Genomic DNA, 22,728 nt, shown 5'->3' with positions numbered 1-22,728 from the left:
AAACTTTTTTTTCTACATATGGTTGATAAACTAAATGCGAATATTGAATGTTGGAAGCTACTTCCTTTATCAATGATTGGACGTATTAATGCTATCAAAATGGTGACTTTACCACGATTCTTATATCTCTTTCAAAACATACCAATTTTCCTCCCTTCATCATTTTTTAGGCAATTAGACTCAATTATTTGCTCATTTGTCTGGGCCTATAAGCCCCCTCGCAAAGGCCGACAGCACTTGGGGGCCTAGGCCTGCCTGTGTTTAAGCAGTATTACTGGGCAGCCAATGCTAGGGTTCTTACCTATTGGCAGAAGGGAATCATAGATCACTCACTACCTGATGGGTCTCCACTGTGGTTAAGTATAGAGGCACAGTCCTTAACTAATACCTCTTTACCAGTTTTACTGTTTTCTATGACGAAATCTCTCAAGAGAACAATTGGTAATAATTTTATAATTAAAAACTCCTTAAGGATTCTGAATCAAATTAAGAGGTTTCTTTCTCTGCCTCCAGTCTCCAGCTATACTCCTATAGCTCAGAACCATTTTTTTGTTCCAGGCCAGTTAGATAATGTGTTTCTTACATGGAGAGAGAAGGGTTTACAGTGCATCAAAGATTTTTATTTTGACAATAGCTTTGCTTCCTTTACTCAGCTTACAATTAAATGTAGTCTTCCTTCTTCTCACTTTTTTCGATATTTGCAGGTCAGACACTATGTTAAAAAAAAATATACCCTCTTTTTCAATTAAACCAAAAGAACCTGTTTTATACGACTTGCTACTTTCTCTGCCTGACGCTAGACACTTGGTGTCCAAATTTATTGCTGCATTATCGCCACCAAACAATACTACCCCCTTAAAGGTAGGGTGGGCCAATGAGTTGGGTGCTGCAATTTCTGATGATATGTGGGAGGAAAGTTTGTCCAGTATTCATCGTTGCTCAGTCAACTCCAGGTATAGACTCATACAGTTTAAAGTATTACACAGGTTTTACTTTTCTAAAACCAAATTGAACAAAATCTACTCCTCTGTCTCTCCTTTGTGTGATCGGTGTCAAACCTCCGAAGGTTCCTTGTTTCACTTAATCTAGTCCTGCCCTGTGTTGCATGACTATTGGGTTCATATCTTTCATTGGTTCTCTGAAGCACTCAAGGTGGACATTGTTCCAGATTACAAACTTGCTATCTTTGGTTATTTGACAGTTCTGTTTCTCTTTCATTTGCACAAAAGCAAGCTCTTTTGGCGGGTATGGTTGCAGCTAAAAAAGTCATACTTTTATCCTGGAAATCTCCAGTGGCACCATGCTTTAAGAGGTGGTTAAATGAGATGTTATTCATTATACAAATGGATTGGTTACATTGTAATGACGCTAAATCATATAAACGCTTCCAGAGTGTTTGGGGAGTGGTTTTGAACAGTCTGGATGGGTCCTAGTCTGATACCAGTCCCAGTCTGATATTGAATATACTCCAGCTTGATCTATTGTCATTTAGTCTTTGTAATGCTTGAACTCGACAGCCTGTATTGTATTTTTATTTATTTATTTATTTTTATTTATTTTTTATTTATCTTTATTTATTTTGTTTTCCTTTTTCTTTTTATCTTTCCCTTTTTTGTTCTTTATGCTTTGGTGCTAGTTATTATTTCTGATTGCATATTGTCATTATTAGCATAGGTTGTGTTTTTCTGTGATTCCTTATAAATAAAGTATATAAAAAATAAATAAATAAATAATAAAAAAACCAACTTTATTTTAATGCTGACTCGGTTCCACAAACGTTTCCCCTTTAAATAAATGTGTAGTTCCTCAATTCTCACAGACGCCTCTGAATATAATAAACCAGGTTTTCAAACAGCAGTTCTGCATAATAAACAATCCCTAGGGAGGTGTTCCAGACATGTCCAACGGGGAGGAGACCCCAGGGAAGACCCAGAACACGTTGGAGGGATTATGTCTCTCGACTGTCTTGGGAACGCCTCGATATCCCTCCAGAAGAGCTGGAGGAGGTGGCGGGGGAGAGGGAGGCCTGGGCCTCTTTGCTTAGGTTGCTGCCCCCGCGACACGGACCCGGATAAGCGGTTGAGGATGGATGGATGGATGGATCCTACAAAACCACCTACAAAAGTAACCAGCCTTTGGGTTTCAAGCTCCTCTTAACTTGTTCAAGTAAACAGGAACCATAAACCAAAGTTCTGCAAATCACAGTATTGATTCACTGTTATTTCCCAAAACCGACCCTTATCGTTCTTTATGTTTCCATCCCACAGAAACAGCAACGCCCACGTTAATGTTCTCTTACAGGAAGTTAAACAAACTCACCACCTTTATTTTGCAGTTATCTTAGAACAACACAACAGATCCTCATTTCTTTCCCATATTCTCAGCGTGATAAATCTAGAACCCTGCTTTCTTTATCAGGTTCTAGCAGCTGGGTTCCCTGTTCAATGTGCACTCGTTCCCCTGTCATAACTGAGTTTATATTAATAAAATAAACTCCTACAAAGAGTTTAAGGTGCGCTGTTTGTTCCAGCGTGTGGGTTTAGCGCGTTATATTAGCGTTTAGCCGAGTTAAACCCGCTTTACACTGAGCCGTCCTGCCAGGAAAGCTAACGAGGATTAGCGTGATGAGCTGCTGAGCGCTGAAACAGAGGAGGTGGTTTTCTGAGGAGAAACAGTGAAATAAACTCACCCAGATGTCCTGCTGAGCCGGGGGCTGAACTTCTGATCAACATTAGCAGCTTTTGTTGGGGTTTTTCTGTGTTCGAGTCCTAAAGCCACTTTTCTGTAGAGCTGCGTGTTTTAGCTGCTAAGCTAACTCCTCACTGAGAGTCCCCAACACAGAGCGCGCGACGGAGACACGCAGCTGAGCGCCAAACCGCGGCTGAGGAGGAGGCGGGGCTACACGGAGAGACTGATGAGGAGGCGGAGCTACACTGAGAGACTGATGAGGAGGCGGAGCTACATGGGGAGACTGATGAGGAGGCGGAGCTACATGGAGAGACTGATGAGGAGGCGGAGTTACACAGGGAGAGACTGATGAGGAGGCGGAGCTACATGGGGAGACTGATGAGGAGGCGGAGCTACATGGAGAGACTGATGAGGAGGCGGAGTTACACAGGGAGAGACTGATGAGGAGGCGGGGCTACACAGGGAGACTGATGAGGAGGCGGAGTTACACGGGGAGACTGATGAGGAGGCGGGGCTACACGGGGAGACTGATGAGGAGGCGGAGTTACACAGGGAGAGACTGATGAGGAGGCGGAGCTACACGGGGAGACTGATGAGGAGGCGGAGCTACACGGGGAGACGGATGAGGAGGCGGAGTTACACAGGGAGAGACTGATGAGGAGGCGGAGTTACACAGGGAGAGACTGGTGAGGAGGCGGGGCTACACGGAGAGACTGATGAGGAGGCGGGGCTACACGGAGAGACTGATGAGGAGGCGGAGCTACACGGGGAGACTGATGAGGAGGCGGAGCTACATGGAGAGACTGATGAGGAGGCGGAGTTACACAGGGAGAGACTGATGAGGAGGCGGAGCTACATGGGGAGACTGATGAGGAGGCGGAGCTACATGGAGAGACTGATTAGGAGGCGGGGCTACACGGGGAGACTGATGAGGTGTGATATTAATCACACTGAACCCACACGACTCTCCTCATTACTGATCTTCTGTCACTCTCTAGAACCCAAACAACGCTCCCCCTGAACCCAGCAGGGCTTTTCAGAGAAACAGCCGATCACAGTAAACATCGTTTAAAGGAAATCAGGCTCGGATTCTGAGTCAAATGAGGTGAGGAACTGCACCGCTGTGTACAGTATATCTGTAACAACTGACACCATTACTATTATTGATACTATTTATTTGCACTAAATATATACAATATTACTTTTTTTTTTCTTCATTTTGCCTCACTAAACAAAAAAAATTAACAGACCAATGAGTATTTACAAAGAAAAAATCTTTAAAATAACACTGGGCTGTTTATTATGAACAATGAAAAACATGAATGGAATAAAAAGTACAATTACAGTAATAATAAGCAAGTAATGTAAAACCTTACAGTAGAAATAAGGAAAATATAAGAGTTAAAAGCTAAAGTTAAAAAAAAATCACAACTTTAGCTGCTTTCTAAAAATCTGTATAAAAGAAGATGAATATTTATTGATCATGTGTTTCAGATCTTTGCGGCATAAAAACAAAACTTTTTAAACTGGTGGAAAGTGGACAAGGCAGCAGTGGATGATCTCGGAGCTCAATGTGGATCAGAGTTTATGAGGCTTTCAGAGACGTATGAAGGAGCTGCAGCAGATTCAGAGACTACTTATAAAACATTACAGCCAATTCTAAAGGAAGCAGCCAGTGGAGTGATGATAAAACTGCTCTCATAGGTTCTCGTTATCTAGTACGTGTTCATGCTCTCACTGCTGTGCTTTGTACAGGCTGTAATTGTTTGTTGGTCCGGCGAGAAACACATTTCAGTAATGAAGGTGGCAAAGTATAAAAGCATGGATCTGTTTCTTGGTCTTGAAACTGGTAAAGCCATGAAATTTTAAAACAAAACATCATGATTGCTGCCTGCTGCTTCTTTTGGTTACAAGGGAGCGGGAGATTGACAGGCGGATTGGTGCTGGGTCAGCAGTGATGCGGGCTCTTTACCGGTCTGTTGTGGTAAAGAAAGAGCTGAGCCATAAGGCAAGGCTCTCGATTTACTGGTCGATCTACGTTCCCACCCTCACCTATGGTCATGAGCTTTGGGTAATGACCGAAAGAACGAGATCGCGAATACAAGCGGCCGAAATGAGTTTCCTCCGCAGGGTGTCTGGACTCTCCCTTAGAGATAGGGTGTGAAGTTCGGTCATCTGGGAGGGACTCGGAGTAGAGCCGCTGCTTCTCCACGTCGAGAGGAGCCAGTTGAGGTGGTTCGGGCATCTGGTTAGGAAGCCTCCTGGACGCCTCCCTTGGGTGTCACAGGCAAGTCCACTCGGGAGGAGACCCCGGGGAAGACCCAGGACACGCTGGCGTGACTATCACCCAGCTGGCCTAGGAGCGCCTCGGAATCCCTCCCAGGGAGCTAGTGGAAGTGGCTGGGGAAAGGGAGGTCTGGGCCTCATTGCTCAGGATGCTGCCCCCGCGACCCGAACCCCGGAGAAGCGGAAGATGATGGATGGATGGATGGATGCTTCTTTTGGTTCAACAGGAATGGAGCATTTTTTTTAATCCATCAGAAACTATACAGTGATTTTATTTCTGTCCTGCACTAAATCCAATTAAACAGGACTAATTAAGCCCTCTTTGTAATGAAACACGCAGTTGTTCACTGTTAAAGTACTGACGATACCAACAAAATACTCCAAGTATACAAAAGTACATTGTGACTAGATTCATCACAAAAATGATAAACATCTTCATGTTGGTCACCACTATTGGCGAGTCTGCTGGAGAGGTGGAAGCTTTCATCTTATGTTCTTCTGGACTGTGCTGTAGATTGGAGTTTCATCATTCCTGCAAACAGTTGGAACAGCAAGATCATATTGGGGGGGGCGGCATTTCACATATTCATAAATACGTTCTGCTTTCCAAGATTAAACAGTTTCTTTACCGTGAATTGATTAGGAAAAACACTAATATTCAATTCCATGATGGTAAATAAAAGCTCATTAGGACAAACTGCACTTTGTGCAATTCATCACCTACTGGGTCCTTCACTGGTGTCAGAAGTGGGATAAATATCACGCATGGGTTCAATTGGCTCGTTATTCTTTACGACAAATGAGTATCCACCATCGTAGAAAGCATGCATCATCACACATAAGCTACATCCATTCATGTATTCGTTTAACTGGCCATGCTAGCCTTTCTCTGTATGTACGTTCAGCAGTAAAGTGAATAAGAACCTCTTTGGGCTTGTTCAGACTGCCAGCCCAAATCTGATTTTTGTCATATCCAAATTGTATCCAGATTGATTCCTAATAGTCTGGACAGCAAAAAAAACACATGAAATCTGATTTTGCACATCAGATCCAAACCACATCTGGAGGTGGTTTGAAATGTGAATCATATCAGATTTTTACAGATGCGTCTCAATCTGGACGCTCAAATCGGATTTCATAGTTTTTTTTTTGCTTCACACACAGCATGAAAAACAATGACTGTCAAATTCAGAGTGATGAAGTGCTGGGATTCAAGAAGTGCTCCAAAAATTCATGATTATGAAGTAAATTTTGAAGTCTGGAGGATGAGATGATGCTTCTATATCCCTCCTGTATCCGTGTTTGAAATCCGCATCACCATGAGTTGTTAACTCCATAGGTTAAAGTAAATTTATCTGCAGCTACTGTCTGCGCTACAGAGAATCTATTTCTATTCTATCAATTTCCAGAGAAAGCAGAAGAAGTGAGCTGTGTGTTTGAGAGAGATAAGCTTCACTGTTATTTGTCCTGCTTACCGAGCAGTTCCTGGTTTAGCAGTGTTCACTGCGGCGTACTGCACTTCCTCTTCTTGAGGCAGAACTTTTGACGGGTGGACGGTGGAGTTGAGAGGAACGTCCTTCGTCTGAGAGCGTGAGAAATGAACGCTGGAGTACTGAACATCATCCTGACCATCTGAGGATGCAGCTCTTGAGGGCTCAGAGGTCACAGCCAGGGTGGAGACCTCATCGTACACAGGAGCAGAAGCTCCCTGAGAGAGTGAGAGAGAGCAAGAGAGAGATGAAAATACAGATATACAGAGCCAATTGACTGAGCTTTTCCCCGAAGAGCTTAAAAATTCTAGTGTTCATCATATTCAGAGTTTATTTTCTTAGACAGTGCAGCGGGAGCTGAAAAAGTTCTATTGGAGAACCTTTTATATGAGCCACACCAACCTGTGTAGAACAGAATTACAGCTCTGTTTAATCAAGAACACTTCTCAGTGTATGAATTCAATCACTGATGCAATTCAAACTGGACTCAAACGACTCCCTCATTAAAACTCACCTCTACACTGCTCTTCTCTGTCTTGCTGCTGGTCACTGCTGCTCGTCTCCTGTTGGAGTTTTCAGAGGAAAATGACCTTCAGACTCACATCTCCAGCATTAAATCAGCTCCTGTTAATGTTCTGAAACTGCACACCGTCTATTTCACTCTCCACTGTATTAAACTGCTGATATTAGAGTGAAGAAGCTGAACTGCAGCACAGCTTACAGGCAGCATTTGGAGGATGTTTCATATCTTACGTGTGTTCAGATTCTCACCTCATCCACAAAAAGACTGCAGTGAATATCAGAAGGAAAACCACGGCGACTCCAGAAGCTGCATATACTGAAGTCCTGTTATCTGTATTAGTGCAGAGATGCAGGAGAGGAAAAAGAAAAGTACGTGAGTGAAAACTAAAAATACAACTTGAAAGTTCTGAAGTAAGTTTATTGCATACTACAATGGAAGTAAAGAAATCTGGGGCCATTTTTTTTTACCTTTGCTTCAGCTTTACAGAGGTTCACAAAATTTACTTTGCATGCAGAGGAGCAGCAGCAGGAGGAGCAGGAGGAGCAGGTGTAGCAGCAGCAACAAGAACGTAATAGCACATGCAGTTTTGTCCAGTAATTTTAAGACAGTTCTTAACTCAGACAAGGGAGCAAGATAGACAGAACTTTATTGCCGTTTAAAGGAAATTGCAGTGTTTCAGTAACAAGATATTATAACACAAACTATGCAGAAAAAAATAGAAATAAAGCTAGACATAAGTGAAAGTGCAAGAGAAATGAAAGTATATCTACTTGCATATTTACATGGCATGTGAGACATTTGTTTCACATGACAGCAGATTATTTACATGACAGCAGGCTCTGAGAGGTATGAGGTAAACTAAAAGCACAATGAGTGCAGACATAACTGACTACACATTACAGTGTAAAGTGCAGTGAAAGTATCGTTACAGTAATAGTTAGTGATATATTGCACAGTGTGTATTAATCAGAGAGGAGATACAGTGATGTGGTTCAGCTCAGTTCAGACAGTAGGGTATCAGTACCGTCTCTGCAGGAGACTTGCTGTAGAGCCGTATAGCAGTAGGTAAGAAAGATCTCACACAGCTCTTTAACACAGCACAGCTGGAACAGATGCCACTCAATGAGCTTCTCGGTTCATCCAGTGTAGCATGCAGAGGGTGTGAGATGTTGTTCAAGATGGCTAGCAGCTTGAGCGTCCTCTCTGTTCTGCCACAACCTCAAAAAGAGTCCAGCTTGACTCCTACACCAGAGCCAGCCTTCCTAATAAGTTGATTTTGTTCAGAGCACTGTTTTAATGCTGCTGTTCCAGAACACAACAGCCTAGAATAGAGCACTCGCCACAACAGACAGGTAGAATGTCCAAAGGAGCTTAGTCCTCACATCAAAAGACCTCAGCCTCCTCAGGAAGAAGAGACTGCTTTGCTCTCTTGTACACATGCGAGGGTTACAGCTCCAGTCCAGCTTGGGGTCCGAGTGCACACCCAGATATTTGTATATCCCAACCACCTCCACATTAACACCATCAATAGTGACTGCTGACAAGGTAGGTTTGGACTTCCTAAAGTCCAGCACCGTCTCGTTGGTCTTACTGATGTTTATCTGCAGCTGGTTCAGCTTACACCAGTCAAAGTCCTTTACCGGCTTCCTGTATTCCTCCTCCTGTCCATTCCTTGTGCACCCCACAATGTCAGTGTCATCCGAGAATTCCTGCAGATGACACGACTCTGTTGTACCTGAAGTCGTAGGTGTACAGGTTGAACAGGAATGGGGCTAACACAGTCCCCTGGGGTGCCCAACACCGCACACAGCCTTGTCTGAGACACAGCCCTGCAGTTGCACATACTGAGATCATCCAGTCAGATAGTCCATTGTCCACGAGATGATGGATTCCTCCACCTGCACCAGCCATAGATTCTCCCCCAACAGCACAGGCTGTATGGTGTTGATTGCACTGGAGATATCGAAGAACATGATCCTCATAGTGCTGCCTGATGTGTCCAGGTGAGAGCATGTTCTGTCCAGCAGGTAGATAACTGCATCATCCACTCCATTTCCATCATTTAGCAGAGCGACTCCAATGCCATCCTGGTATACACACTGCAGTCGAGAACCATTTTGACCAGAGGTCTCAGATGAGCTAACATCAGCCTTTCAAGTGTTTTCATTAAGTGGGATGTCAGTGCAACCTGTGGTAAATCATTTCAGTGCTGTTGGTTGCTTTTTCTTGGGGTAAGGAACTACACAAGATGTGTGGGGACTCTCTTCAAGCTGCAGCTCAGATTAAAGATGTGCTGAAGAATTCCACACAGCTGCTCCACACAGTTTCAGCACCCTGGGTTCAGTGGCATCAGGTCCACCTGCTTTGCTCTGCTTAAGTTCTTCAGTTCAGTCTTCACCTGGATAGCAGTGAATATATCATCACTGCACGTTCCAGTTGTGGGGAGAGGGTGAGAGGTTCATGTTCCATTGTAGAGAGCTGTTGCTGACGGTCACAAGTGTGAGTGGCTGTGGTGGAGGAACGTGAGGCTGTGGATTGCCCATGGCGTAGTTGTGTAGGTGTGTTAATCTAAGAAGACGGACACCATCAGTAGAGGAGTCTCCATCAAACTACACAAAGAACTGATTTAACTCATTCGCTCATTCACGCTTTCCCCCTGCTGGAATAGGGCTGTGTTGGTTGAAGCCAGTGATGTCTTTAGGCCTCTCCAGACATCACAAATGTTACTCAGCTCTAGTTTGTTTTCCAGCTTGGACTTGTCCTCCTCTTTGACCTTCTGAATTGAGGTTTTAAGTACCCTTAAAAAAATGAGTACCCTCATTTATGGCAGGAGACACTGAACTGCTCTGTTCTTCTGGTGACCCAGGGTTTGTTGCTCAGAAAGCATTGCACAGTCCTGGAGGGAACAACAGTCCACACAAAAGTTGATGTAATCAACGATGCATGATGGGACATCCCATTGTGTAGCCTCCAGAAGCCCCTCAGTGACTCCTTGTGGTCACTCCGTCTCTGAACTAGGGATTTAGATCAGGAGTTGAGATGGACCAGGTTATGGTCTGAACGACCCAGTGGGGGGAGAACTGTGGATTTATATGCTTCCTTGACACTGGCATACAGCAGGTCTGGAGTCTTGTTCTCTCTTGTCTTGCAGTCCACAAACTGGCTGAAAGTGGGCAGACATGATGAGAGGGTAACATGGTTGAAGTCTCCAGACACCGTGATGAATGCACTGGGGCTCTGGTTTTGCACCCTTGCAATGGTCGAGTGGATGACGTCACACGTTAGCAGAAGGTGGGATGTACACAGTACGGCATGAGAAAACTCATGTGGGAGATAATACGGACGCATAGCTACAGCACAGTTCAATGTCCGGCTTACAGATTACATGTTTAACCGTGATGTGAGCAGGATTACATCACCTATTGCTCATGAACACAGCCAGCCCTCCTCCCTTCTTCTTACCAGTGCACTTGTGGTCCTTCTACCCTCACAGTAGTAAAACCATTTAGCTGAACACGAGAGTGAGGTATTCACAGGCTCAGTCATGAATTCCCGGTATTCCCATTGTGTCTGTGTTAGAGCAAACAGTTTGTCCATTTTGTTAACCAATGACTGTACATTCCCCATCATTACTGCAGGAAGATTTGGTTTGTATCTGCTTATTTTCACACCATTTCCCTCCCGTTCTGTTCTGCAGCCCCAGTAAGGATGTCTCAGCTCTGCTGGAACCGGCCACTGTGATGTAAACAAAGCCGTCAGCTTCCACAGCGTGATCAGTTGATTCCTCGAATGGACACAGCTAGGGCACGCGGTGCAGTCGTAATCTGAAAGTTACGTTAAACGATGTGACTCTTGTGGAGAACCTTCATCCTGATAAGCACAGGTGAGTGAGAAGTACAAGCCAATGAACTGACTAGCATCCAAAACTCACTTTACAAGTATATAGTTTTATTTGCTATGCATTTAAAATGACAGACAAAGCATGGAGCATTAGACACATGACAAAACAGCTGCACAGCCCACATATGAACAGCAACAAATTCAGAGCTAAACAGCATAAGTCCAACTCCATCACCACTAGCATTTTGAACACAATCAGCACAGCAGTAAACAAAGTACACTAAATACGAGATCTCTAGACAGAAGATAAAAGGAGTTCTTATGACACCAATGTATCGCTGCTGTCGGAAGAAAACCTTGTATCTTCAAAATTAGAACTTTACAGGAGAAAGAAAAAACAGTGCAGTTTTAATGCAAGTCAATGGAACCAGACATCTTTCCAAGTCATTCTGGGCCATTTCTTTCGCTCCGTTCATCATGAAATTTACACACAATGTAAAGGGCAACAGCTCCTTTGAAGACATGTCAAAGACTGAAAAATAACAAAAATGGAGATACAAGGTTTTCTTCTGACAGCAACGATATAGACATTTAGCCAAAGGGTTAACTGATCTAAACTTGGCACCAGAAGCCTTTGACAGGAGAAAATGACGGCAGCTGTTTTAAACGCAACTTATTTTGCTCATTTTTAATGTTGATCATTTTTGGAGTCGACTACAATAGAATTACAGCTTCAAACTGTCAAACGCTGTTACAGCTCATGTCTTCAAGCCCCGCCTCTCGTTGATCATAGTGTGCTATGACTGGTCTCCATTTCTTTTCTTGGTCACTTTCAACCAGCAGAGAGGTTGAAAGCGTCATCCTGCTAACAAGTTCTGCCCCTACATGTTCCGCCCCTGTCTGCAATCTGCAGGAGTCCTTCTCTCTGAGCAGCTGTCAACACCACTGTCGCTGTTCTCACAATGACCTCAGTTCTGCCGTGTCAGAGTCGGACCTGAACAAAGTGGAAAAAACTGAACACTCTTCCTCCTTCAGTAGTTGCTGTGCACTGTGTGAGGTTGTGCAGAGCTCACCAGTAGGAGGGCAGCAAGGACTGTGTTACTGTGGTTTCTGTGGGAGGCAGTTTCTCCTTCTGGCATGAACTTTGGGCCATTAACATGCATAAACCACATAGCACACCAAAGGGAAAAAACAGAAAAGGTCCCCTTTAAAACAGTGCATTAATTTCCAGTAGCAACGGCCACAAGACAGATCAAGGCCGTTTGCCCTGAACCACTATTTTTTTGAGCTGCTGATTGGCTGAGGGCAGTGCATTGCATCTGGTGGAGGAGTTAGGAATTTAAGGCATGCTGTACCCGACAATGTGGTTGTGGCGCTGTAGCATGGACAGGGCCACAGCTCCAAGTGATTGTAAACTGGCCTTTATTTTTTTCCACTCTCCAGTTTCATTGACATATATTGGACAAGGACTTTAGTATTTAGTAGAAAATTAGCAATATTTTTCAATATGGTGTTGCCTGGCCCTGGAGAGGAAAGCGCTACAGGTGCTTGTGGACTTGCCAGCAGAGCAACCTGACAACCTAGCGGTATTGACCACAGTTCTCCAGTGGCATTGCAAGGAAGAGCTAGACAGCACATGCAGCTCGTCACAACAGCCAGCCTTCAAACACCCATCGCTGAGGCAGAGAGGAAGAACTCATCCTTGGTATACTGCATAATGCTGCAGCAAGCAAAACAGCACTAGGGGGCAGAGGAGCCTGTGGAGGAGATGGCATCTCAAGCAGCCCCCAAACAAGAGGCACCATCAAACTCAAGCCTGAGACTTGAGACTTACCAGAGACTGAGTTGACATGAAAGGGAAGCGGTAGCTCCCGGCCGAGAGCTCAGAGTTCTGGCTTGCGCCTATACAGAACGCGTGCAAGCTTGGTCTGAATTTTCCAGTGGCAGCCAGGGCCGTGATCACCCTGGAGACAGGACAAGCGAAGGTGGTTGCGTTGGCTAGATGCTTGACCTTTTTTACCCACTGGGAAAGCTGCGGGGCATGTTGTCAGGTCATGGGCAAAACAGCTTTAAGCAGGTGAAGACGCCAAAGCTGGAGGAGCTGAACAAAGTGCCAGGGCCAGGGGATGGCGCACACGAGAGGCGTCCTTGCCGGCATGGATGCAGTGGACAACAGAGAAAGTGGAAGATGACAAAGGAGTGCAGCAGCTGCTGTTGTCGTCGTCGTCCCCAGTAGCACCACAGCGCTCAGTCAATCTGCTCCAGCACCCCGAAGTCGTGGTGTTGTGTCCTCCCCCATTAACCCCACCTGTGTTTTGTGCTGGGGTAACTTTGGGCTGGGCATTTCATATAATTGCTGTGTATGAAATGCTTCTGCAGTAGCTGTGTTTAGTTTTTGGGGGGTTTTTATTTAAAGGGGGGGGGGGGGTACTGGATTGCCATGTGGACAAATTATTAGTATTGTTGTCATTTTCTGTTTTTATTATTATTAATAGTATTATAGGTGCTATTGATAATGGTTAGTTAATAACCAATCTGGAATTGGTGGATTGTACCAAAACACCAAAGATTTAATTAATGAATAAGAAAATTGTCTGTGAAGTTTGTGTGCACTGATTTCATGGGTAGACTGTACCATACACAACTTTGATGAACAGGGGCCAATCTTTCCCTTGGTTAATGAGGAGTTAAATCAGATGAAGGAGAAAGACCAACAGCACCAGAGTTGAGAAACATTACTTTAGATTATTAAACAGATTATTAGTGCATGTGATAATCTGCACTCACACACTGGAGGAGGGTGGAGATCACTGCCTTTAACAGCACAGCTGTAGCTGACCACTTCACTGACCACAGCTACAGAGCAGGAGGCAGATTCACACCCAGATACAGGCTGTCCGTTCCTGTACCAGATGTAGGTGGTGGTGTTGGGCAGAGTGCAGGTGGAGCTGCAGTTCAGCTTCTTTACTCCTCCATCTGTATCTGACACTGTAACCTTCAGATCTGCAGGGGATTTTAAACAAGGTTTAGTGTTATTTTCATCTGTAGACACTCTTACAGTTAACTCACCTCACTGTATGTTATCTAGTAGGGGTGTGTATGGACACTCGGTTCACTGTTCCAGGGGTCAGTATCTGAACACTGAAATCACTGCTGGGGTATTTCTTACGCTGCATAATGTAAAGTCAGAGAAGGAAAAAATCCAGCTGGCATTGGCAAGAACCATAAACAAACAGATTTCTGTCTTCAAAGTAATGTAATGGAACATCATTCACAACGGAAAAAAGCTCCATGTGGAAGACCTAAAATCATCATCATCATCATCATCATCTACCACTGCACTGGTCAGCTCTTGTGTTAGCACTAGCTCATCTGAAGGAGCAGCCTTTTAGTTACTAATTGCTTTAATCTGCTAATACCAGTGAACCAGTTCACCCTGTTTGTGTATTATGAGAAAAAAAACCTTTATTTTTTCCTTTCCTGTGATAAACTATATATTCATTATGCAGAGTTACCTGTGACGGACAGAGTGACTCCACCTCTGCCAGAGTATCTGCCGCCAGGACCACCAGCGTAGAATCTGAACCTGTATGTGTGAGCGTCACTCTCTCTCAGGTCAGTGATGGTCATTCTACAGTCGTTCAGGGTCCGGCTGTACTGCACTCTCCCCTTATACTGATCAGACTCTTTCACATCCTCAGGTTCAACACCAGGCTGCCAGAGACTTTCAATGAACCAGAATGATCTAGTCACTGTGAGTCCTTCAGGGAGTTTATAAGTTCAGGACAGAGCAACTGATGATCCTTTCAGAGCACAGACACGTTCAGCAGTGTAGGTCACACCCCAGTGCTGGTTAGGCAGTTCACCTGGAACACAGAGTCACAGTCAGGAAGATGAAATGATATAATAGATATAATAATCTGCAGCTGTAATATAATATTCTCACTAATTACTGGCTTTTTAATCTACCCAACGTTACACTGTAGAAATCACCTCTGCTTTACAAACAATACACAGCTCTTTATTCTCAATTCTATCAAGTCCCAGTGATTCTACTATCTGACATTTCTATATGACGCTCATCTCAACTACAGGGGTGATATTTTATTTCCTCTCAGAAAAGCTGAGGGAGACAGCAGAGAGACACGGACAGTGAGAAAGTAATACTGTAAAGACAAATTGCAGTGACGCCCAGGAAGAGGCAACACCAGGAAGCATTCTGGGAAGCATGTAGTGCCCTTTTATTAGCATTTTATGAATATCAAATATTAAATATCAAGAGAGCATCGGACGTTTCCTCAGCCACTGACCTCTGCACAGAAATGTACATAGTATGATACTTTTATTTGGAATAAATATACAGTGCCTCCACAAATTGTGGCACCTCTGATAAACATGAACAGAACAGGCTGCAAGAACAAATATCAGGTCAGAGTCTCTCTATAGCACTAAATGAAACTGGAGAACACATGGCACAGGATCCGAGACTGTTCTTCGATAAGGAACCTCTCCAGAACCTTCAGATTCAGAGCTCCACACTGTGGACTCTCCTCTTCAGCTCATCCTAAAGGTTTTCTATGGGGCTGAGGTCAGGGGTCTGGGGTGGCCTTGGCAGAACTTTAATTCTGTGGTCAGTGAACCATTTTAGTGTTCACTTTGAGGCATGTTTTGGATCATTATCCTGCTGAAATATCCAAACTATGGCCCAGTTTAAGCTTCCAGGATGAGGCAGTCAGGTTTAGGATTTTATTTCTGCTTGTTCTTGGTGGTGTCTGTGATCATATGTATCCAAATAAACTGTTCAGGCCTTTGGAAGAAAAACATCTCCACAGTATCACAGATCCTCCACCATACTTCACTGAGGGGATGAGGGACTTCTCTGCATGGCCGTCTTTGCGTCCACACCAAACTCACCTCTGGTCTTTCTTTTCATAAAGCTCTGTTTTGGTCTGATCTGACTCCAGAACACTGTCCCACTGAAAGGTCCAGTAACGGTTGGAGTTTGAGTTTGTTGGTCCTTGACAGCTGAGACTTTCTTCTGGCAACCCCCCAAAAAAAACCTGTGGCTCTGTAGGTGGCGTCTGATTGTAGATTATGGAAATAATCTCTGATTTAAGAATGATGAATGTAGCTCTTTATAACTGTTTAAAGTCCCAGTCGTTCTGCTGTCTAACATCTCCAAAGAATGACCCTCATTAAAAGTCCATGTAGAGAGACACAGACAGTGAAAGAGACAGACAGACAAAGAGAGAGAGAGAGAGAGAGAGAGAGAGAGAGAGAGAGAGAGAGAGAGAGAGAGAGAGAGAGAGAGAGAGAGAGAGAGAGAGAGAGAGAGAGAGAGAGAGAGAGAGAGAGAGAGAGAGCGCGAGCGAGAGAAAGAGAGAGCGAGAAAGAGAGAGCGAGACAGAGAGACACAGACAGAGAGTGAGAGAGAGAGACAGAGAGAGACAGAGAGAGAAAAAGGGAGAAAAAGGGAGAGAGAGAGAAAAAGGGAGAGACACAGAGCGAGAGAGAGAGCGAGCGAAAGAGAGAGCGAGACAGAGAGAGACAGACACACAGACAGACAGACAGAGAGAGAGAGAGCGAGAGAGAGAGAGAGAGAGAGAGAGAGAGAGAGAGAGCGAGAGAGAGAGAGAGAGAGAGAGAGAGAGAGAGAGAGAGAGAGAGAGAGCGAGAGAGAGAGAGAGAGAGAGAGAGCGAGAGAGAGAGAGCGCCAGCGCGAGCCAGACAGAGAGAGCGAGAGAGAGAGCGAGAGACAGAAAGAAAGAGAGAGCGAGGTACGAGACTCAAATCTGTCGTTAACGAACTGGTGTCCTGAAACGGCCACACCCCCTAATCAATGACGTCATGTGAGTGAATCACAATCATGAACAGCAAACAAACTGAACTAAACTAGAACTTTAGTTATGACTAGAATCAGCTCTGATCGGCCCCCGGCTGCTCTGATCGACTGGAGGACGGCTGTCCTGCAGATCACCGACAGCGAAGCGACGCTCCTCTTAAAGCCCCACAGTGAGCCGGAAGCCTGGTTACTGATCTATTCCTTCCTAAAATTCTGCTTTTACTCTTTTACACAGAACTGTACATGAGACTTTCTGGAGTCCAGACATGATACGTTTAATTCCACTGAGCACAAATGATACATTTAGCATATTTTAAACATTTCTATAATGTATAGAGACTGTACAATAAAAGAGCTCTTATTTTGAAAGTGAAGTTTTTTACATCTCAAATCGAAACTGAATGCAGGTCATTTCCTGGTTCTGAATTTCTTACTTTATTTTTTAAATTACTTTATTTACTGACTGACACTCACAGTTTTCCTGAGGGAGGCTGTAGTCCTTCACCTCACAGGTGTAGCTGCCCTGATCAGATGATCTGGTGGAGTCCAACCAGAGTGAGGCGCTATATGAACATCCTACGTATTCTCTACTGCTGAACTGTCCTTTATCTCTGAACCAGTCGTAGTAATAGTTTCCACTGGGCCTGCAGGGGGGGCTACAGGTCAGTTTCACCACTTTCTGTCCTACAGTCTCACGATCCACCTTCGCCTGCAGGACTACACACACACACACACACACACACACACACACACACACACACACACACACACACACACACACACACACACACACACACACACACAGGGGGTGTGCGGTCAGGACAAGCAGAGCATGGCTTTTCGTGGACAGCTCACTCTGACAAGTACATAAGAGTAAAAGTAACGAATAAGATTTTAACAGAACGTCATTCTGTCACTACAGTTTCTACTGACTTGCTCCGCCCTGTTAACAGAACCGAGAGCTGCGCAAAGACGTGTGAAGATGGTGGAGACCTCACAACCACAGAAGAGCTGACCTCAGTTTAAAACAGCTCCACAGCTTTAACAGAGTTAATCACACAAATAAGCTCGGATGAAGATCTTCAGCTTAAAGCTGCAGTTAGTCTGAATGTTCTGGAAGTGTAAGAGATTATAAAACGGTATCAGTTATTAATCTTTAGCTCCTGCAGCTCTGCTGTTCGTTCTAAAGCCACTTCCTGAGACTGAATCGCGTCAAATGTATTAAAATGTTCTGAAAAACACTGAAACTGTTAAATGTTGAAGGGTTTTTAGTCTCTACACGTTAAACTGACGCAGATGTAGATCAACGCTGTGGAGCACAAACACATTAAGAGCAGAAATGGAAATTAATGGAAAGTTTACCTGCCAGTAAAATGAGGATCAGCGCTGCTGGAATATTTACTGAGCTCTGGGAAAACATGGCAGCATCGCTCTTCAGACCCAGCGGATACCTGAAGGTCCAGAAGGTCCAGAAGCTCCTCACTCTGACTCTCCTACACTTATGAACTGCTCTGATCTCAGCAGAGAGAAAGTCAGCAGAGACACTGAAGACATGATCTGCACTGTGTGGTCTGTCGTCGCTCCTCCCCTTTCAGCTCAGAGTCGCTTCCTCTTCCCCTCGACTCCCTCAGAAAGACGTCTGAGTGAGATCATTTTATTTCTGTGATTCTCTGTGAGGATCATCTCATCACATCACATCAGAACCCACTGCCATATATTAAAGTCCAGAACGCCACCACTTCAGAGAGGAAAGGGTCAGTTATGATAGCAGTGATATGAGATGAAGCTCCTCTTCTAAACGGCTCTATTTCTGTCCTTTTATCTCCAGAAAGGTTCATGATGTTCTAGCAGGTTTGGACTCTCCTGGGTCCTGATATTCAACTTCAAACACCTTCATCAGTTTGGTGGCCATCATAAACGCTGCTCTCTCACTGTTACAGTACAGTTCCTATTTTTTTTTGCCGAGTTTAGATTAGATTCAGTTGTCACTGTGCAGAATAAGAGAAATAAAACATTTGATTTTTTGTGTTTTACTTTGGCCGTTTTCCTTTTCTTTTCTTTTCAATTCAGTAAATTACAGTAAGACAGAAATGACAGATTTTATAGTTTTCTCTCAATAATCATTTTAAGGAATATTTCAAAACAGGCATTTTAGGATGTGCTTTTAATGAAAACTGGTAACTGAAACTCTGAGGACCAGCACATGAGAGATGAGCTTATCTTCACCATCAGCTGTTAGATTATATTTACACTAATGTTCGCCCTCAATCACGTGACCAACACTTCACACACGCAGAGCGGCTGCTGTGACCGTTTACCAGAAACAGACGTCTTTATTTTGGTCATTTCAGAGAATCTCATGCAGGCTACATCCATTCATGCCTAAACATCTGAACAGCAGCAAACAGCTTCTTTAATTTGGTTCCACACAATAATAGTCTGAGTGTAGAGAGCTAAAGCCAGCTTAGAGAACCTTTAGATGGGAGCAGGTTTTTAAAACTAAGAATCCAGACTAAAAACGGAGCCAAATGATGTTAAAACCTCCACTGTTCAAGCTCTAAACACGGTCGTCTGTTTGGTGGGAATGGCCATCAGAACAAACGCTGCTCTCTCGCTGTGCATCAAGTTAAACACTAACAGTCCAGAGTTTCTGCTACCGGCTCGTTCGGGTACGGCCATGGCAGTGGTGATGGACTTACATGTGTAGATAAGAGGTCTTGTTAGCTTAAACAACATATGTGCTTACTGAGTTACCCTGGGTTGGGTTATGGGGTAGTTGTGCAGGGTTAGTGCCAAACGGCAGTGTTTCAAATCACCCTGGTATTCGGGGGTCCTAACTCACTCATCATAGGGGGACTGATGCTTAGGTTTAACAGTTCTTCTTCTGGAAATGAAATCTTACACATCTCTTCTGCCTTCAGTGTGACAAATGTGGAAGAGCTCACTCTTTACACCAAACTCTTGGTAAATTTGGGTAAGTTTTGCAAATATGTCATGGCAGGGGGGTCCAAGATGCCTAGGGCCCCCCCGTATTTCACACCTAGCCAACAGTCATGTAGAGATGTGTGGTTATTGATGACCTACCTGATATCCCGGCCGTATCAGCCAGCACTGAGCGGTGGGTTTCCCCTGCTGCTGGATAAATGAAAGAGCACTCGTTCAAAGTGGTATGTTTTTTGTGCCTTCTTGGTCTACGCCACAGTAGTGTCAGAAGTGGGATCATCCCCTGCCGGACTTGAGGGGAATAGTATGTTTAGCAGTGGACTGGTGTGAGCGAGCCGAGCCAAGTACTACAAAAGAGAGGAGGAGCTTGGCAAAGCAGCTGACAGCAGTAGAGCCAAAGCACCAAGGCACGATGGCCAAACACAGCTGGAGGACGGTGGCCAGCCTCAAGAACCTCCAGGCAAGGACACCTGGATGGCAGCTGATGGGAGAAGGCTGAGCATCAGAGCTTGAGTGTGCATAAGCAGTAGCCTTGCTACAGCCTACAATATGGTGGGCAGAGAAAGTGGAGAGCGGTCAAGGAAGCGCTGTTGTTGCTACTGTGGAGAAGTACCTACCATCACTGTAAGAAGTGTGGCTCCTCAGTTTCCCCCACTGCTGCAGTAATAAAAGAGCACTTGTTTGAAGTGCTGTTTCCCACGTCTTCTTTTACACCAACGCCACAATACTTCAGATGTGGCCCAGGGTTGTGGTTAGGGTGGTTCCTGGTAATGAAGCAATGCTGCCATTCTAAAGTTTGAGGAAGCAGGGGCATCAAAAATGTTGAAACAAGCGGCTGATTCTGCATCTCATTATTTACAGTGTGTGCTTCTTTAGTCACAACAACATAAATGTCTTGTGATGTATATAAAATTTTAAAAAACTAGAGTGGAGGAAAACTGGCAATGAAACAGGAGCTCTGAAGACAAGCTTGTGTGAGATGTGCTAATCTAACACAATCAGCATTAAGAATAACTAGACCCTACAGTAGGCTTGTTCTAGGAAAAACAGTTTTAAGACTAACAGTGAATTCTGAGTAATGAATGAATTAACTGCACCATAATAAGAGCGCAGGATTAAGAAGTGGAGAGTGAATGAGAGCAGAGAGACCTTCCTCAAGGTTTTACCTGAAGAGCTCTGTGCAGTGCAGAGTTCCACCTCTGAGGGGCGCTAAAGAACGCCAAAACTGTAAGATCTTACCTTATGAGAATGATCAGATCTCAGGGAAGATCATGAGAGTCCAGGAGTGGAGACCTGACTGGCGAGCAGGTGTGGAGGTCTGAAGGTTCTGAGGGAGGTTCTGTATCTGATTCTCATCTCCACAGGAAGTGAAATGACCTAAGAAGGAAACGGTCACTAAATTAGTCTTGATAGTTCCAGCAGCTCTGAGTCTCTATTTGTCTGTCAATAGATTTAGATCAAGACAGATTCATAAAAAGTGATTATGTCTGAAATACACATTACGCAACGCTGGGCTGGAGGTCAGGGAATCGGTTCTGTGACCGGAGGGTCGCCAGTTTGATCCCCACAGTCGACAGTACGTGACTGAGGTGTCCTTGAGCAAGACACCTAACCCCCAACTGCTGCCCAGGCGCTGCGGATAGGGCTGCCCACTGCTCCGGGCAAGTGTGCTCACTGCCCCCTAGTGTGTGTGTGTGTGTGTGTGCTCACTAGTGTGTATGTGGTGTTTCACTGCATGGATGGGTTAAACACGGAGGTGAAATTTCCCTGTTGTGGGACTAATAAGGGTCATTAATCTTAATCTAGAGAACAAGATTATGTTTGTGTCAGTTATACAGCCAAACGTCATGGTGTTCACTTCCATAAACATGTTAAACTCTCTTTGGGCATTAATGACAACACTGCACAGCACGTTCCTGCAAAGGGAAGTTTCTGTCATTCCAGTTAAAAATACTTTATTTTAATGCTGACTCGGTTCCACAAACGTTTCCCCTTTAAATAAATGTGTATTTCCTCAATTCTCACAGACGCCTCTGAATATAATAAACCAGGTTTTCAAACTGCAGTTCTGCATAATAAACAATGATTTAAAACTAAGTCCTCAGGGAGAAATTTCATTCTTCATCCTACAAAACGTTGAGAGAAGCCAGTTGAGGTGGTTCGGGCATCTGGTAAGGATGGCCTCTGGACGCCTCCTTAGGGAGGTGTTCCAGACATGTCCAACGGGGAGGAGACCCCGGGTAAGACCCAGAACACGTTGGAGGGATTATGTCTCTCGACTGTTTTGGGAACGCCTCGGTATCCCTCCAGAAGAGCTGGAGGAGGTGGCGGGGGAGAGGGAGGCCTGGGCCTCTTTGCTTAGGTTGCTGCCCCCGTGACACGGACCCGGATAAGCGGTTGAGGATGGATGGATGGATGGATCCTACAAAACCACCTACAAAAGTAACCAGCCTTTGGGTTTCAAGCTCCTCTTAACTTGTTCAAGTAAAGAGGAACCATAAACCAAAGTTCTGCACATCACAGTATTGATTCACTGTTATTTCTCAAAACCGACCCTTATCGTTCTTTATGTTTCCATCCCACAGAAACAGCAACACCCACGTTAATGTTCTCTTACAGGAAGTTAAACAAACTCACCACCTTTATTTCCTTTATTTTACAGTTATCTTAGAACAACACAACAGATCCTCATTTCTTTCCCATATTCTCAGTGTGATTAATCTAGAACCTTGCTTTCTTTATCAGGTTCTAGCAGCTGGGTTCCCTGTACAATGTGCACTCGTTCTCCTGTCATAACTGAGTTTATATGAATAAAATAAACTCCTACAAAGAGTTTAAGGTGCGCTGTTTGTTCCAGCGTCTACCTGCTTTACCAAGACTCCCTGAATATGAGCAGCTTCCATATCTCTGGAACGTTCTCCATGTTAGCGCCGTCTGCTGTCCCGGCAGCTCCAACCTGCTCAGAGTCCAACAAGGAGAACAGAACATTTTCCTCCACGGCTTTCAGTGGAACCGGCCTTAACCCAGTGAAACGGGTCGGTACCGTGTGGGTTTAGCGCGTTATATTAGCGTTTAGCCGAGTTAAACCCGCTTTACACTGAGCCGTCCTGCCAGGA

The 22,728-nt window shown here is 44.6% G+C and overlaps 1 protein-coding gene across 1 annotated transcript in view; it reads right to left on the bottom strand.

Moving 5' to 3' along the window:
- Positions 1–14,590, bottom strand: part of LOC108413800 — a 38,246-nt gene extending 23,656 nt beyond the window's left edge. Inside the window, exons 1-2 of the mRNA XM_037538995.1 lie at positions 14,343–14,590; positions 13,615–13,830 (exon numbers count right to left, since the gene is read on the bottom strand). Coding sequence (XP_037394892.1) covers positions 13,615–13,830; positions 14,343–14,457 — 331 coding nt within the window. The 5' untranslated portion in view covers positions 14,458–14,590. The remainder of the gene's footprint in view (positions 1–13,614; positions 13,831–14,342) is intronic.
- Positions 14,591–22,728: the final 8,138 nt, after the last annotated feature.

Source organism: Pygocentrus nattereri, chromosome 6, assembly GCF_015220715.1.
Source record: "Pygocentrus nattereri isolate fPygNat1 chromosome 6, fPygNat1.pri, whole genome shotgun sequence".
In the NCBI taxonomy this organism is placed as follows: domain Eukaryota; kingdom Metazoa; phylum Chordata; class Actinopteri; order Characiformes; family Serrasalmidae; genus Pygocentrus; species Pygocentrus nattereri.
The sequence above is the reverse complement of the archived record's forward strand: the minus strand, read 5'-3'. Positions and strand labels throughout refer to the sequence as shown.